We start from the raw sequence: 18,213 nt of genomic DNA, 5'->3' as shown, positions 1-18,213 counted from the left end.
TTTGGATGTATTTTTTTTCTTGCATTTCTATTCTACTTATCTAGTTGGTCTAAATCAGCGATCTACATAATTAATGTTTAAACTTGTTACAAATACGTGTTCACATGCAATGGTTTAAGAGAAAATAATGTAATCTACTATTGTAAATAAAATTTGCCTACATAAAAAACTTTACATCCCGATAAAAGAAATATAATTTAATAATCAACTTTAACATATGCAAATTATTCTAAAAATTGAAAAATTTCATGATAGACTACATTAGTAGTCGTGGTAGAAGTACGCATATCTGAATCACAAATTTCATGATAAACTACATTAGTAGTCGTAGTCGAGCAATATGCACTCTATTACCTAAGAGAGTACGTCTTATCACGTGTGCCCCCAGATAAGTCACACTTAGTCTCGTACCATTATACAACCCACGTGATTGATCAATGTTTCGCAGAAGCATCATCATAGCACCGACCTTCAACCTCAATTGGTGATTCGGGAGTCCGACACATTTTATACTGTTGATGAATTCAGTAGAGTGAATATCACCGTCACCGTACCTCATCATCACTACACACCTCATCGGAGCTTAAATAATTTCTCTCATCCTTTTTAATAAGCGACAAAACATATTCATTTACTGATTCAACAATCTCGTGAGTATGGGCGAGGATTGACCTTTGCTAGAGATATTCCGGATTTCACAATTGTGCAAGCAGATCCAGATAAGTGACATTTATTAATGTCTTGATAGGATTCGTACACGTTTTTAAGTTGTGGACGGGTTTAGTGCGCGACTGATAGTAAATTTGCCATAATTTTTGCTCCAAGTAAATAAATCCTCGGATTTTTTTTAAAAAAATATATATGTTCAATTTTTACAATTGTTTAATTATCGTGTTATATTTTAGAAAAATATTTATTAAAACAATTTTTAATCATTTGTGTGATAATTTTTAAAAATTTGTAAATTTAAATATTTCAACAACTGTCAACATTTATTTGTTTTTTTAGAGATAAAAAATAAATTTTGCTTGAAACGCTTGTTGAACAAGAAATTTACTCATTAGCGTATCATTGTCACCTACCATTTTCGGTGTCTTGTGGTTGTAAGTTGCGAGTTTTTTTACTATAAGTAAATACTCCGTCATGATTTTTAAAAAAAATATATCATACTATCTAGTTTTAAAAAATTATGCATGTAATTTATTCGCATTATATGTAATTCAATCCCGTAATTAAATATAATTCCTTCTCGTAATTATGGATTTTTTTTTTTTTAAATTATGTAAATCAATAATTTGTAATTGGTTTCATTTATTCCGATTTGTAATTCATTCCGCTTATATGCCATTAATTTTATTTATTCGGAATGTATAAAATTATTTCATAGTATTTGTTCTAAGACGGAATTTGTCGCATGTTTGTATTGACGGATTCTGAAGAAATAAATACTTTGCACACTAACGGGTCCCACCATAACCTGAATTTCCAAAAAAAAAATTTAAAAAAAAAAGTTGTATTAATGATGTGGCGCATCCTGGAATCAGTATTGTATTCTGAATTAATAAAGATAAGATTCGGAAGTATATCATACTCCTTCCAGTTTTCTATTTTTGCCCTCATTTGCTTTATTAGGTTCTTCAAGACTCCACTTTGACCTCCAAAAATCAAATGATGTGAAAATAAAAAAATAATAGGAGTATTAATCAATACTATATATTAATTCCAGAAACCAAGGGACTTCAATGTAATTAAAGAAAGTTATACAAATTAATTATAATATATAGTTTTAAATCACTAGCACCGTGTGATGGACCCGATTAAGGGATCTCAATGCAAATATTATATTGTTTGGGTTAAAATTAAATTATATAGAAGCTTGGTAATTTTCCTAAACATGGTCAATTTCTTTAAAATAAAATAATTAATTAAGATGGTCGATTTCCTTAAAATTAAATAGTTAATTAAGATGGTCAATTTCCTTAAAATAAAATAATTAATTAGGATGGTCAATTTCAAGGAGACTAAAAGAAAGAAGATGCTTGGTAATTTTCCTAAATATTTATAGAATACTAGAAGATGATCAATTTCCTTAAAATAAAATAATTAATTAGTATAAACATACACACTTATGGTATTAATTATTATCATCATAAAATTATATATTAAATTTAAAATCTATGCAATTTTATTAAACTTTATAGTTTATTAGATGTATAGATATGTTAATTATTTAAAATACAAAAATATAATATAAGTAGGTTATAAATAATTCAATTTAGATTCCATAATATATAATATTGTATAATTCTTTCGATTTAATTTAATGCATATACGTAATATATTTATAAATATATAATCCTCTTAAAATTGCATGCCTAGGTAGTAAAAGTAATTTCACAAGAAAGAAAAGAATTGCAAGAAACATTGGATATAGTTATATGATAGTAATCACTCATTTGAATAGTAAAGTAACAATATTATCAACGAGATTAGTGAAAGTGGTAGAAACAACAACGGGAGTAGTGAAATAATTAATATTAATGCGGCAATAGTGAAAGTAAAAATAATTCTCATGGAGTAGTGAAATTATCAATATTAACGCGACAAAAGAGGAACAATAATAACTACGGCGGGAGTAGTGAAAGTAACAATGATTACGGGCAGTAGTGAAATGTTATTACTATTATTTCATTAATAAGAGTAAAATATTAATAGCGGGATCGAGTAGTGAATTTGTCTCAAAATTTATTTAATCGTAATTTTAGGATATGTTGTAGAAAAATATATTAATGATAAATTTATGGGTTATGTAACTTTAAATAATTTTATTTAATAAAAAAAAAATAATGGTAAGTAGAGGTAGCCCGAGCGAAGCCGGGCCACCAATACTAGTTACGTACAATACTGAAAATCCAATAATTCAGGAGTAGAATATAAAACTAGCCATAAAATTTCCTCCCTTTTAAAATTGTTTTTGAAGTCTTGTACCTTCTTCGAACATTAAAACGAGTAATAACTGAAAACAGTAACCACCATTACAATCCAAGATTTATTGAAAAAAGTTGCATTAGTTAGTGATCACCAATGGGACACAATTCCTTACAAACTATCCTTTTCCTCCTCCTCCTTCTCCTTCTCCTCCCGTTCTCCTCCACCAAAACTGGCACTAACGATGACAAGACGGTCATGGACGCTCTCCTCGACACCATAACCCCCACCCCATCCGGGTGGTCCTCGAGCTCGCATTTCTGCAATTGGTCTAGTATCAAATGCAACAGTGATCATCGAGTTACTGTCATAGACATAGCTCACCAATCTCTTTCTGGAGCCGTCTCACCTTCATTCTACTCCCTCTCTTGGCTCACTAAGGTCTCACTAGGAAACAACCAATTTTCCGGACCAATACCTTCGTTTGCTAACCTCTCTTTCCTAGAGGAAATCAACTTAGAATCTAACAACTTCACTAGCATCTCACCTGGTTCATTTTTTGGCCTTGTATCTCTCCGAAAACTTTCTATTTCCGGAAACCCTCATCTGGCTCCTTGGTCATTCCCCACTGAACTCGCTCATTCTACTAGCTTACTCAAACTCTACGCAACTGATGTTAATCTCGTGGGTTATATCCCTGATGTTTTCCAGTCGTTTTCAAAACTTGAGGACTTGAGACTGTCGTTCAATGGTCTAAATGGGTTACTGCCAAAATCATTTGCCAACTCTTTTATTCAGAAATTATGGTTAAACAGTCAGAAAACTGCTGGATTCTCCGGTTCGATTGAGGTTATTTCCAGGATGAAGCAGTTGAAGCAGGTATGGATTCATGAAAATAACTTTTCCGGGGTGATACCAGATTTGTCTAATTGTAATGCCTTATTTGATCTTCAACTTAGAGATAATCTGTTAACTGGGATTGTACCATTATCTTTGGTTAATCTGCCTAATTTACTAAATCTGACTTTGGGAAACAATCTACTTCAAGGTCCGATGCCTGATTTCCCTACCAAAGTATTGGGTTCTGATACAGGGATTGATGTTAACAGATTCTGCAAGAATATTAAAGGAGATTGTGACCCTCAGGTGACTACTTTATTGAAAATTGTTGGGGCTTTTGGGTACCCTGTGTCGATAGCGAAAACATGGATAGGGAATGATGCTTGTAATCAATGGGAATTTGTGACTTGTGATTCTAGTCGTAATGTCATTGTCATTAATTTTGGTAGAAAGGGATTTTCAGGAACAATTTCCCCTGCTTTTGCTAACTTAACATCCTTAAGAGAGTTGTACTTGAACGAAAACAACTTAACAGGCATGATACCATGGAGTTTATCTTTGTTGCCTCAACTCAAGAGGATTGATGTCTCCAATAATCACCTTAGAGGGAAGATCCCCGATTTTCGGTCAGGGCTGAGTTTGGTGACTTACGGCAATGATTTTGCCTCGATTCCCGAGGCCAAGCATTCATTCAAGAACATGATTAAGGTTTTGAAAGCAGTACTAGTTCCAATGATTTTAATCATCATGGTATGTATTCTGGTAATGGCATATATGTGTAGATTGGGCCATAATCACGATATGGATTCAAAAGTATATGAAGAAAACTGGTCGCATTTAGAACCGAAAATCCCCTATAAATTTACTTATGACGCATTGGTGACTGCAACCAAAAACTTTGATCTTAAGAAGAAGCTCGGGGGTGGTGGGTTTGGGACGGTTTTTATGGGAACCTTGACTGACGGGACCAGAGTGGCGGTAAAGCGTTTGGAGTGTCTAGGACAAGGGCAAAAGGAGTTCTTAGCCGAAGTTCAGACCATAGGTTGTATACATCATGTTAATTTAGTCAAGTTACTTGGATTTTGTGTTGAACAAGGACAGAAGCTATTGGTGTATGAGTACATGATCAATGGATCACTAGATAAATGGATATTCAATGGCAACTCGAAAACTGCACTTTCTTATCAGACAAAGAAAAGGATCATTCTTCAGATCACAAAGGGGCTTGCGTATCTGCATGAGGATTGTCAACAGAGAATACTTCATTTGGATGTAAAACCACAAAATGTGCTTCTAGATTATGAGTTCAACACCAAATTAGCAGATTTTGGGCTCGCGAAACTATTAGACAGAGATCAGAGTTGCACAGTAACTCAAATGAGAGGAACTCGAGGTTATCTCGCCCCTGAATGGTTAGGCCGAAGAGTGACTGAGAAAGCTGATGTTTATAGCTTTGGGGTAGTACTACTGGAAATAATATTTGGGAGGAAAAATTTGGATTACACGCAACACGGAGAAAATGCTTTACTAATAAACATAGTTAAACAAAAGGCTGAGGGCAGTAAGTTGCAGGATCTGTTAGCTAATTGCAGTCTGGACATGCAGCAAAACAGTGAAGACGTTGAGAAACTTGTGAAGCTTGCGTTATGGTGTTTAAATATCGAACCATCGAAGCGGCCTTCCATGTCATTGGTGGCAAAAGTTTTAGAAGGCTCTTTGGTAATAGAGTCTATCAGTGAGTACTTGATCATGGAAGAAAGCATGGAAATTGAAACGCTAACAATTGGAACAACATCTGAGATATCAGGCCCTAGATGAGGAAGCTGCAACAAGGATGCTAAAGTTATTGGAGAAATTGGTATAGGGCAGTAGTGATATTGATCGTAAACTTGGATATCAACCGAATCACGAAGAGCACGCTTTCCTTAAGAGTATTTTAACCCTATTTTATGCCTTTAGTTACACGAAATCCCTTAAAAAATAAGACGGTTGAGTCTCTCTTCATCTAGGCAAAGATAAAGATAATACTTCATGGAGTTTTATTAATTTTGCTTTGTATTACCAAATTTGATTTTTCATATGTGTACACATGAATGATTCTCACACATCCCTTATACATACATAGCATATATGTATATAAAGCTAATGGATAACATTGGTTTTCATGCCAAAACCAACAAGCAAATGCAAACAACCGCCAATCATGATAAATATCATTTATCATAATTATATTCACTTAATCTATGAATTCGAAAATTCCAATTATATGCGTGTGCACTCCGCACTCCCTAACTCACATTATATCAATCACGAGCTCGCACCAATTTCGTTTGAAAACCCGAATACACTTAAATGACTTTGTGATCAAAATTATCAACATTCCTTCCACATTTAAGTGTATCCCTTATTTCTAATAAAACGACAAAGTAAACAAATCTATGCATAAATGAAAGTGTGCCAAGGATTGAATTTCCACATCGGTACATTAAACATTCCAAATATTCGAGAAACAGGGTGTCCCACGGATTGAACCCTTCAACCCATTTTGAATACATGATGATAACATACACATAAATTCAAATAACTCCAAAAAGTTTATTCTTGACACTTTTAACAGCCATGTGTCCATATCCATCCTTGAGCGCATACAAAGCCAAGCCCGAGATTTAAGAAACGGCTACACTTCACACTCATATAGGTGGATTCTTTTAACAAAGTGTCTTGCTTGTGACGGATAATCACTACAACAAAAACGCGGGAAACTGACGGAAAAATTAAAGCCATACTGACGGCATTTCCGTCAGTATTTCAATTTCCTGACGGAAATTCCGTCGAATCGTGGTCGACTTATTTCGTCGGAAAATACCCGTATCGACGTGGAATTTCCGTCAGTCTTTCAAAAAACTGACGGATCTTTGACGGAAAATCCGTCTTTATTTCTGACACGTGGCATTCCACGTAATTTACTGAATTCACAATAAGAAGAGGGCAGTGACGGAATTTCCGTCGAAGAGTTTCTCTTCTTGTGGAAATTCCGTCGGTTGTCAAGACACGTGGCGGTAAGTGTTAATTCGGGAAAATGATGAAGAAAAAACACGACGGAAATTCCGTCGCTTTTTCTAAATTAATGATGGAATTTCCGTCAGATCTATTAAAAAACTGGAATGGAAACAACAGCCTGCTGCCCAGCGACGATGCGTTTTTTGCATCGTTTCAAATACGACTGCTTTCACCGCCGATGCCTATTTGCATCGTTTCTAATATAAACAAAACCTGCAAAACACATCCAATCGTCGACCGCCAAGCGGGAATCCATTTTCACGTCGACCGCTAATGCGGGAATCAATAGACAACAAAAGAGAAGGGGACGCAAATTGTTTTACATAAAAACATAGCGAAATTTGTACATTGTCTTACAAATTAAACACGAAAGAGAATTGTCTTACCATGTCTTTCATACTTACTAGACGACAATACTAACTAAACTAAAGTTCTAACCTAAAGGCTCTAACTTAAACGCTCTAAGTGTTTATAGGCTCAATAAAACTACCACCAATACCTCCAAACCCGTCATCACCACCCCCAAAGTCATCCCGTCTATGTGGAGTAAATTGTGAACACGTGTTTGGGGGTTGAGATGCTTACATATCAGCCCAAGCCTTTCTCATTGCCGCCATTTCTTCAGCCTGTTCACGAACCTGTCTTTCAAGAGCAACTCGAGCGGATCGCTCATCATTCATTTGGGTGGAAAGCTGTGAAATCATGCTAGGAGCATAAGATAAAGACCGTCGGCCGGCTTTGTTAGGAGGAAGATCATACCATATTTGGGCCCCTGTATCTCCCGTCCCAAACATCCGGTTCTTCTCGTCAAAGCCTCCTACGGCCTTTGTAGCAGCTCCGAATCTCGTCGGAGACCGTCCGGTGGCAATGGTGGCTCATCTCCTCTTGGAAATCACGCTGAAAAAATAGAAAATCGTCAGAAATGATATATATATACCTATCTTTATAAGAAAGAGATTATCGTTCTTTGTAATAAAAATTAATATTAAATTAAATTCAAGAATTTACCTCAATATCAGCCGCTCGAGGGTTAACCCACTCGCCCTTCTTATTTTTCTTCGTCTTCATGAACATCTTGTGGGGGTGGCCTCTTGACCACAATTATTATGGAAACAAGTAAAATCAAGTATATATTTGTCAATCATATATATTAACCACTTTTTAAAAGCAATATAAACAATACTTACCAATTCCTTGAAAGCATCGGAGCAACTCTTCCGACCAAGAGTGTGGGTGCCCAATGCTTTTCCATCTTTCCCACCCGACTTCCTATTTGCCGTGTTGATTTTCGAATGTTTGGCAAAAGTAGCATCATTTGGCCTATTCCTAAGGTTCTCCAACCAAGAAGCAGGCACCCACTTTGGCGGTTTCTTGTTATATTTTAGTCCATTAATAAGAGTGGTAATCCGCCTCGTTACCCTCGCCTGCCACTCAGGAATAGGATCATACCCAGGATCGATGGATCTTACATGAGTCTGTTTCAAAAACAAGTGTGAAATTAGTTATATAAAACTTTGGAAAATTCTTATAAACTTAAGAAAATTATTATAAACTTAAGAAAATTATTATTGAAAAACATAATTACCGCAAAGTAATTCCACATCTTCCGACGCTGTGCGTTACTCACTTCACCCCACCTAGTGAAGTACTCATCTCCTGTGTTACAGGTGAACGACCAAGTAACATATTTCTTGATTGGTTCGTCATCCCACCTGAAAAACACATAAATATTTGAAATTAAATCGTAAATGTTAAGTTTTTAAAAATTAAAAAATTAACATAAACTTACCAAAATGATCCGGCCGAGCACGGGCCTCTGAGAGAATCACCTGCATGTTCTCGTGTCTACCTGTTGGAGGTTCAGGATTTTCCTCATTCTCAACCTCGTCGTCCTCCCGATTCCGTTGAGATGCATTTGCCTTACTATTGCTCCCAATCATTAGTTCAAAACAACCATTTCTGCAGGGTATATATAAACAATTGAAAAAAACACTATGGAAAACTGTGAACTAATTACCACTTGCCTCTTCTTTAATGCATTTTATTGGGTGAATTGAGAGGTTTCTTATAACCAAACCTTGAAAATTGAAACACACTATTGATGTTAAGCTAAAACGACATGTATAAAACAAAAAACCAAATAGCTTAGAACGACAAGTAATAAAAAACGGAGGGCATATTTTATTGAATGTTTAATAATTGTACAATTACAACTAGTCCTCCTCACTATCACTATCACTACAAATCAAAACAGGTTCATCTTCTGAAAAAAGCACTCCTACTTCTTCCTCTGATTCCTCATTTTCGTATCTAATAAGTTCTTCAACTTCATCTTCATCCCCTTCTTCTTCGACGTCTCTGTCATATTCCCCTTGACCTCTTTCCATTGTCACTTCGTATACATCTTCATCCTCTATATCTTCCAACAAAATCGGTGAAATTGAGTGATCATTCACAACCACATCTTCTTGAAAGACACTTTCTTCAATAGGAGCATCAACTTGTGATCTTGCCTTGGTTTTAAAAATCGCGGACCACTGAATACCTTGATTACCTTTCTTAATGGTTGGATAAGGAGCATAACAAACTTGATCGACTTGAAAAGCTGCCACAAATGGGTTATGTCCACGAAGTTTCTTTTTCTCGTTTACATCTACAAGTCCATAAACCTTATGGATACTAAGTCCTTGTGGGGAATTATCAAGTCAATCACATTTAAACAATATAACCCTATAAACCCTTTGCCCGGCATAATAAGAAAGCTCAATTACTTCATTTAGGGTTCCATAGTAGTCCAACCCTTCAGTTGAATTCACAGAAACCCCATTGCTTAACGTAGACTTCGAAACATCAACTCCCTCCTTATAAGCTCGAAACTTATAGCCGTTGATGGAATACCGTCTCCAAGACTTCACCATGTTACTAGGACCCAATGCTAAAGCTATTATTAGACGATCCTTCAATCTATGAACCTATGAATAAAAAAATGTTAATTAAGTTGTTATATTTTTTTCAATATCTAATAAGAAATCTAAATGTATAGTTCAATTTCAAAGAAAATGTATCATCACTTACTTGATTTCGGAAAACTTTTCTCATGTGATGCCCAAACATCATCAGAGGATGTGACATCAGGAAAATTGATTTTGATATGTGCCTCAAATTCCCTATAAGTAGGGAAAGCATGTTTTAGTTATGTATTAATTACCTATAAATTCGATCTAATTTGATAATTAAAAAACAATTGAGTAATGATGAAGTATTAACTTACTTTTCATAAGTATCTAAAAAATCTCCACAGTTCCTTAGCACATAAAAATGAGCTTCTTCATACTCTTTCTCAGTTAAGTACCTCTGTATACATTTTCCGGTTGTAGTTCCCATGTCATCATTAAATAACTCAGGTAACTTAGATTTCAACTGGTCGTCGGAATTTACACCAACATCTAAGTCTTTTGCTTTTGTGTCAATGTGATCTTCGAAATAAAAAGAACAGAAATTTGAAATTTCCTCTAACAAAAAAGCGTTGCATATTGAACCCTCCACCCGAGCTTTGTTGCCAATGTTTTTTTTTATATGATTAAGAAATCTCTCAAATGGATACATCCATCGATATTGAACAGGTCCTCCAACTTTCGCTTCATAAGGTAGGTGAAGAGGCAAATGCTCCATGGAATTGAAAAAAGACGGGGGAAATATCTTCTCTAACTTGCATATTATCTCCGCAATGTTTGACTCTAGACGTTCCATAGAATCAACTCTAATCGTAGAAGTACACAGTCTCTAAAAATTGGCTTATCTCGGTTATTGCATTCCAAGGACCCGTCGGAGCAACTCTTTCAAGGCAACAGGGAGTAGTCGTTCCATAAAGACATGACAATCATGACTTTTCATGGAATGTAACACCATCTTTTTATGGTCAACACACCGACTCAAATCTGAAGCATAACCATCCGGGAATTTTAAGTTAGCAACCCAGTCACATAGAGCCTTTTTCTCCGCGTTTGATAAAACAAACCTAGATGATGTGGTCCGTTTATAGAAAAGTTCATTAAAGTCTTCTTTACCCTTAGTGTCAAATTTAGTTTTACCTGGTACATCCATGATGGTGTTGATAAGTTGTTCAAAAAAAATTTTCTCAATGTGCATAACATCCAAGTTGTGTCGAATCAGCAACGTTTTCCAATAGGGAAGTTCCTAGAATATGCTTTGTTTCCACCAACCTTCATTCTGATCTTTCAATCTTTTCAATTCTTTATCAGAAGCATCAACTATTTTAGGCAAGTCTTTTACGGATTCCCACACTTCATCACCCGTTAGTTTCGATGCGGCTATGCGATTCTCAGTTTTTCTGTTTTTAAGAAAATGCTTACAATTGTCGCGGAAAGGATGATCAGGTGTTAAGAACTCACGGTGACAATCAAACCAACAAACCTTTTTGTTATTTTTAAGCCAAAAAGATCTATGATCATTTTCTGGACAATAAGGACAGGCACGATATCCACTTGTGGACCAACCAGAAAGCATGCCATATGCCGGGAAATCGTTGATCATCCACATTAATGCAGCCTTTAATTGAAAATTTTGTTTCTTAGAGACATCATAGGTGCCCACGCCGGTTTCCCAAAGTTGTTTCAACTCTTTGATCAACGGTTGGAGGAAAACATCTAAATTTGACTTCGGGTTCTTAGGGCCGGAACTAGTACAGATAAGAACATAAATTGTCTCTTCATGCATAACCAAGGAGGTAAGTTGTACGGAGTCACAATCACGGGCCAACAAGAGTATTTCGTCCCAAACTGCCCAAAAGGTTGAAATCCATCCGTACACAAACCTAGCCTAACATTCTGGGGTTCACTTGCAAAATCTGGATGCTCTCTATCGAAATGCTTCCACGCTTCTCCATCACTTGGATGTGCCATTGTCCCCCTTTCTCTTAATCGAGAGTTTTTGTAGTGCCAACTCATCTCACCTGCTATGTGCTTGGTTGCATATAGTCGTTGTAACCTTGGCGCAAGCGGGAAATAAGTTATTGGTTTACATGGAATTCACCTCCCACTTGAATTCTTTTTACCTTTATACCGAGATGCACGACACTTTGTACATTCTTCAAGATTAGAATTTTCCTCCCAGAAAAGCATGCATCCATTGATACATGCATCAATCTTTTCATGGGGAAGTTGGAGTCCCTTCAGAACTTTTTTAATCTCATTAAAATTGCGCGCCATTTGATTTACCTTTGGAATTATGTCACCAACGAACGACACAAAACCATTAGCGCATCTAAGAGATATGTTGTTCTCACATTTGAGTGATAACAACCTAGCAGCTGCTTGCAACAAACTCATATCACCTCCCTCAAACACCGGTTGTTCAGCTTGCTCTAACATTTTAAAGAACGAAGAAACTTGGGGTTCGGGGTTTCATAACGCACTTCTTCATCGTTAAGATCATCGTGGATTAAGTCGATCCTCCAAAATTTGGTCAACAAAAGATCACGCAATGCATTTTCCACGAACTCACGGTAAGGATTCTCACTAGCATTTGTACTAGGTAGTTTCTCAACGTGATACGTCCATACATAATAATTATCGGCGAAACCATACGACCAAAGATGAATTTGAACATCTGCTTTCCTTTTAAAACCTAGGTTTTTGCATTTCTTACACGGACACCTCATTTCACCTAAATTCTTGTACTCACTACTTCCTTCCGCGAATTTAATAAACTCTTTCACCCCCTCTGCATATGCTTTCTTGGGTTTCTTTTTTTTCGTCTAATCTTTCATACATCCACTGCCGTTCTAATCTTTTCATGTTATTATATATCTACACATTTATATATATCATTAAAAAGATAATAACCTAACAACAATCAAAATCAAGCATAATAAACAATAATTTAACATTTTAACCAATATAAATATTGTATTTCTTTGAATTGGGTCCTTATCACTCCAACCTAAACCCATCAATGTACGTTTTAAGTCACTAGCAAACATGTACTTGTGATTTATTAATGAGAAAAAAAAATTCGGCAAAGAATTCCCATCCGTTCTCCAAATACACAATATAGAATAAATAATTACTCTACATATGCATTTAGAGAACATTAAAGGAATTGTCACCAAACTCTTTTCTCATTAACAAATCACAAGTACATGTTTACTACCTAAGTGACTTAAAACGTACAAAGACAGTCCCAAAACGGGGACTATTCAAAAATTACTCCTAGTGAGTAATTTTTGAACGGGTACTAGGTCAATATGAACAATAATTTTAACAATATTAAAAACAAAACATACAACAATGACTACTTTTTCAATTAACAAAAACTAACATGATTTACTTTTCATTTTACATATCTAGTCTAATTCATATCTATTCTAATTAACATTTAACAATAATCTAATTTTTAATAATAAAATTAAATATCTATCTTAAGTCAACATGCATACATTAAAAATAAAAAAATTATAACTAATAGTCTAAATTAACAACATACATTAACAACATACATCCGTCACAACATTGGCTTCTATCCTAAGTCAACATGCATCAACACCAACCCTTTTTCAACAACAATTAAAACAATAACTAATAATCTAAATTAATTAAACTAATTAAAAAAATAAAAGGAGTAATACCTAATTAACTTGACAAAAAAAATGAAAAAGAAAGGGCGGCGGCGGCGGCTGGCGGAGGCGGCGACCTACTATTAACAAAAAAAAAGATAAATAAGAAAATGAGAAGGGAAAGGATGAAGGAGAAGGAAAAAGATAAAGGAAATAGAAAAAAAAAAAGATAAAGTTAATTACCTTATAGTGATGGCGACGGCGTGGTGGTGGCGGCGGTGGTGGTGGTGGCGCCGGAAGTGGAGGAGTGTGGTGGTGGTGTCGGGTTTTAAGGAGGTTAGGAGGGTTGACGATTTTTAATTGATTTGGGGGAAATTTGGTAAAGTGAGGGGAAAGTGTTCCCGTGCTTTAGTTTATAAGGGCATCGACGGATTTTCCGTCAAGAAAATAGGAATCCTGACGGAAATTCCACAAGATTCCTATTTTACCGACGGAAAATCCGTCGATGCTTACTTTTATACACCAATAATTCAAGTGACAAGACACGTCACAACTATTGGACCAACGACGGAATATCCGTCGGTCTTTTTCAAAATACGACGGATATTCCATCGGTGGTCCAATTATTGTGACACATCATCAACACAAAGATTCAAATATCTTGGCCCACCGACGGAATATCCGTCGGATTTTGAAAAGACTCGACGGATATTCCGTCGGTGGTCCAATGGTTGTTTCACCGTACACCAATTTAACGTGTGAAGCTCACGACGGATATTCCGTCGATTAAGAGATTACTGACGGAATTTCCGTCACATCGTTTTTTGCGCCTTTGACTTGGTCAACGCGCCAATAGATACTGACGGGATATCCGTCAGGAAATGTTACTGACGGAAATTCCGTCACAATTCCGTCAGTAACCCGTGTTTTCTGACGGCCTCTTTTTTCCGTCAGTAGGGCCGTCAGTAACCCGCGTTTTTCTTGTAGTGAATATTGGTCACAAGCTGAATACGAATAGTTTCTCTCTCACAATAAGGCAAGTGGGAGGGCGTGTGTGTTTGTGTGTCTGGTGGTGGTGGGGGGGGGGGGGGGGGAAGGGAAGGGGGTGTTAGGGAGCACCCCATGGATAATGCCACTTGCATATTGTGAGAGGGTACTTTCCATCTTCAGCTTGTCACGGATGGTGCTTGTCTTCAATGAGAATTATGGTTCTTTTAATCATGCCATGCCATCGCATTATATCACAGATTCTATCATTCTTGCAGGCTCAAGCACATCATTTCAGGACTTTATAAATTAGAGCAGAGACAGGTGTCCTACCACAAAAGATCAATTTAGGCTTTACCATCCCGATATCTGACTTAACCAAGTCAATAGTTGATCCTTTATGAAAAGTGATCCATTACTAGATACATAGAGATGTCAAAAAATAAAGACAACCAAGATCAATCCCCTTTTATGATAGTCCATAAATTGTGTAATAGAAAACACCCTTGTGCAAACCGTTATTCACTATGAAAAATTCATGGATGAAATTGGTCTAATACTTTTAAGTAATATTATAGATTAATTTCCATAGCTACTTAGCCGTAACCGGCTATGCTAACACTATGCGTACCAACTCTAATGTAAACTCATTATGCAAATTCACTTCTGGAAACCCATAAGCTAATGGTGTTTCCCCTATGCAAGAATACTCCACCATTTGTAGAAATGACTATCTAAATTGGTAAATTAATGTGCAGAACATTATACCTCTATACCCGAAAGAAAACCGACATAGGACAAACCATAATTCATAGTTTATTTTATTTATACAATTTCACACTTGCCTAATCGCTTGCCAAAGATGAGTACTAACTAAACTAGTATACTTACTGATGTGACTCATATTTGAGAACATTTAGTCCCCGAATTAACCTCGTTCCTATGCTTTATAGTGCATAATTGGGTCATTTACTATCTTTAGTTTCCCATTTTGCATATTCTTTGAGGTTTTGTCTCTTTGGTAGGAAAGGAGTGCTAACCTTTCATTTACATGGCGAAATGGAGCTAAATTGATCGCATCTAATGACCAAGCATCAAAGAGAAGACCAACACTAGAGGCCTAAGTAGATAATAAAGTGAAATGGGCAATGATGAAAGGATCCTTGCAACCCCGAAATGATCCTTGCTAATTGTGAAGGAGCCAAAACAAGAGTAGCTAACTGCCCAGGGATCCGAGCGGATTAGACACGATCCGGGCGTCTCCCATCATCAACATTCGGGCGTTTTTCGGCTAAGACAAGCGGATTGCAGCCAATGGAGCCGAGCGTCTTCCAGGCAATCCAAGTGGATCAAAGGTCAGAGAGCCCGTGCCACAGCTCAAGACGCGCGGATCGTGGCAGGACTTGCACGAGAATATGCTCATTTCCTTCGAGAGGATCATTTCTTCAACTTTTCTTAGGGTCTTAATAGTTATTTAAGCCCTTAGCAACCCTAATATTTGTACCTAATCTTTAGTATAAATACCCCTTTTTACAACCTAGTTTAGCATCACCTCTTAATCAATCTCTAATCACTTTGTAATTCTCTCAAATTAGTTTTAATTTAGTGGTAATACAATTTCTCAATATTAATCATATCTTAATATCTTCTTAATTTCTTTATTGTTCTTCATTTATTTTGGGTAATTAGAAGATTATTTGGGTTTATTTGGAGGATTGACAACCTTCCATCAATGATCAAGTACTTCTATTATTCTTTGCATTATTATTTGGAATCATCTTCATATGTATAATTCTCTTAACCCTTGTTTAATTATTGTTAATCACTTTCATTTATTCATCATGTTTTGCTTTGTTAGTATGATTGACAACCTTGTTAGCATGCTAAAGTTGATAATGAGTGAGTAGTTTCCTTAGCTAGGGTTAATGGGGAATTAGGGGAAACCAACATGGGGATTGATTCATGCTTAATATAATATGTCTTCATAATTAATTTGCTTGCTTGTTGTGATTTCAACTTATGCACATGTTATGTTTGATGAAATGTGAGCCTATAAATCCTTGCATTTTTTTATACATCACCTATCTTTTCAATGAGGTTTGTAAGCTTATACACCAACTCGAGCCTCATTAGACCATGCATATAGTTGAATAGGAAGGATTAAGTCAACTGGTAGGTGTTGTATAATCTAATCGATTCGGCTCCGGGACCCAAACCTTCCTAGGGATTGTAAGCTTATACACCAACTCGATCCCATCACAATAATAAGTGCTTGCTTATAATTGAGAACATGTTTGTATGATCAACTCCTATGAATCCCCTATGAACCCATGACACCCTAGTGCTTTTAATCAATTGTTTACACCCCTTTATTTAACTTGCTTTGTTTTTATTCATCTTGTATTAGTTTAGTTGATCTCCTTTTTCAACCTAAATTGTGGCACCCTAAGACACGACCATTTACAATTGAAAATTCTACATCAATACCCGTCCCTTGGGATCCGACCTTTACTTGCCTCTTTGCGAAGAGTAGTTTGTGAAGTTATAAATATTGTTTTGGTTGGTAGCTTTTGACGACGAGTTTGAACCGAACCAAAAATGGCGCCGTTGCCGGGGACGATGTTAACTTGATTTGATTTTCATTAATTGTTTTTAGTTGTGTCTTTCTTTACCTTGGGGAAGTCAATCTCCTCAAGGTTGTTCTAATTGTTTTCAAGTTGTTTGATATTTTGCATGACTAGGAGATCACAAGGTAATTCATTGCCTATTGATCTTGAAATTGAAAGGACCTTAACCAACAATATAAGAGTTGCTAGAGGTACTTCAAGAGTTGTAGGTATTGGTGAGATTGTGGACATTCAACCTAATAACATTGAGTTTACCAACCCTTTTGCAAGAGAAGGATAGGACAACCCAATACAAAACCCACCACAAAATCAACCCACAATGCCTAAATTTTCTTCACATTCTGTACCAACCGAGTAGAACCTACCAAATGGTACTCCTACACCGCAACATTTAATCGGAAATTTCATTGTCAAATCCGTATTCATACAATTAGTTGAGAGAAGTCAATTTGGAGGGATGCCTAGTGAAGACCCTCATTCACATATGGAGACTTTTTGTGACTATTGTGATGCGATTTCTCAAACCGGAGTTACTCAAGATCAAATCCGATGGGTATTATTTCCTTTCTCCTTGATCGGTACCGCAAAACAATGGTTAAAAAGCCTAGACAAGGCCACCCTTGGTATTGACTCATGGAAGAAGTTGACACTTGCTTTCTACAAAAAAAATATATCATCCGGAGAAGACTAACATGTTGAGAGCCCAAATCACCGGCTTCATGCAAAGAGATGAGGAATCATTGTATGAAGCATGGGAGAGATTTAAGGACACTTGTCGTTCTTATCCACACCATGACTTAGCGAGTGGTTCCTTGTGCAACAATTTTGGAATGGTCTATATGAAGACTCCCGCAACATTCCCAATATGGGATCGAATGGAATGTTCACCGAAGTTGATGACAATCAAACATGGGCCAAAATCAAAGAGATGGCGGTTCTTAATTCACAATATAGTAGGCCTCAAAAGGCTACTAGAGGAGGAAAGCATGAGGTAGATTCCATCACACAATTGGGTGCTCAACTAAGTGCTCACATTGACACCATCAATTTGAAGTTTGAGAAGGCCATGGCTAAGCTTGATGAAGCTTCCAAATCACCCAAACAACATGTTAATGTTATGGTGGCATCATCCTCAATTCCAAGTGGAGTATGTGAGAGTTGTGGAACTTTGGGACATGATTAAAGTGAATGTAGGGG

The 18,213-nt window shown here is 36.3% G+C and overlaps 1 protein-coding gene and 1 non-coding gene across 2 annotated transcripts; one reads left to right on the top strand and one right to left on the bottom strand.

The window, feature by feature from the left end:
• The first annotated feature begins 2,968 nt into the window (after positions 1-2,968).
• Positions 2,969-5,814, top strand: LOC141600473 (receptor-like kinase TMK4). Its single transcript, XM_074420710.1, has one exon. It carries the CDS (start codon positions 3,085-3,087, stop codon positions 5,584-5,586), a length of 2,502 nt encoding a protein of 833 aa, XP_074276811.1. The 5' UTR covers positions 2,969-3,084; the 3' UTR covers positions 5,587-5,814.
• Positions 5,815-17,708: 11,894 nt separating this feature from the next.
• Positions 17,709-17,815, bottom strand: LOC141603426 (small nucleolar RNA R71). Its single transcript, XR_012525304.1, has one exon. It is a non-coding gene; the product is annotated as a small nucleolar RNA R71 (small nucleolar RNA).
• Positions 17,816-18,213: the final 398 nt, after the last annotated feature.

This window comes from Silene latifolia, chromosome 9 (assembly GCF_048544455.1).
Source record: "Silene latifolia isolate original U9 population chromosome 9, ASM4854445v1, whole genome shotgun sequence".
Classification (NCBI taxonomy): Eukaryota; Viridiplantae; Streptophyta; class Magnoliopsida; order Caryophyllales; family Caryophyllaceae; genus Silene; species Silene latifolia.
This window is presented reverse-complemented; position numbering and strand designations above follow the sequence as displayed.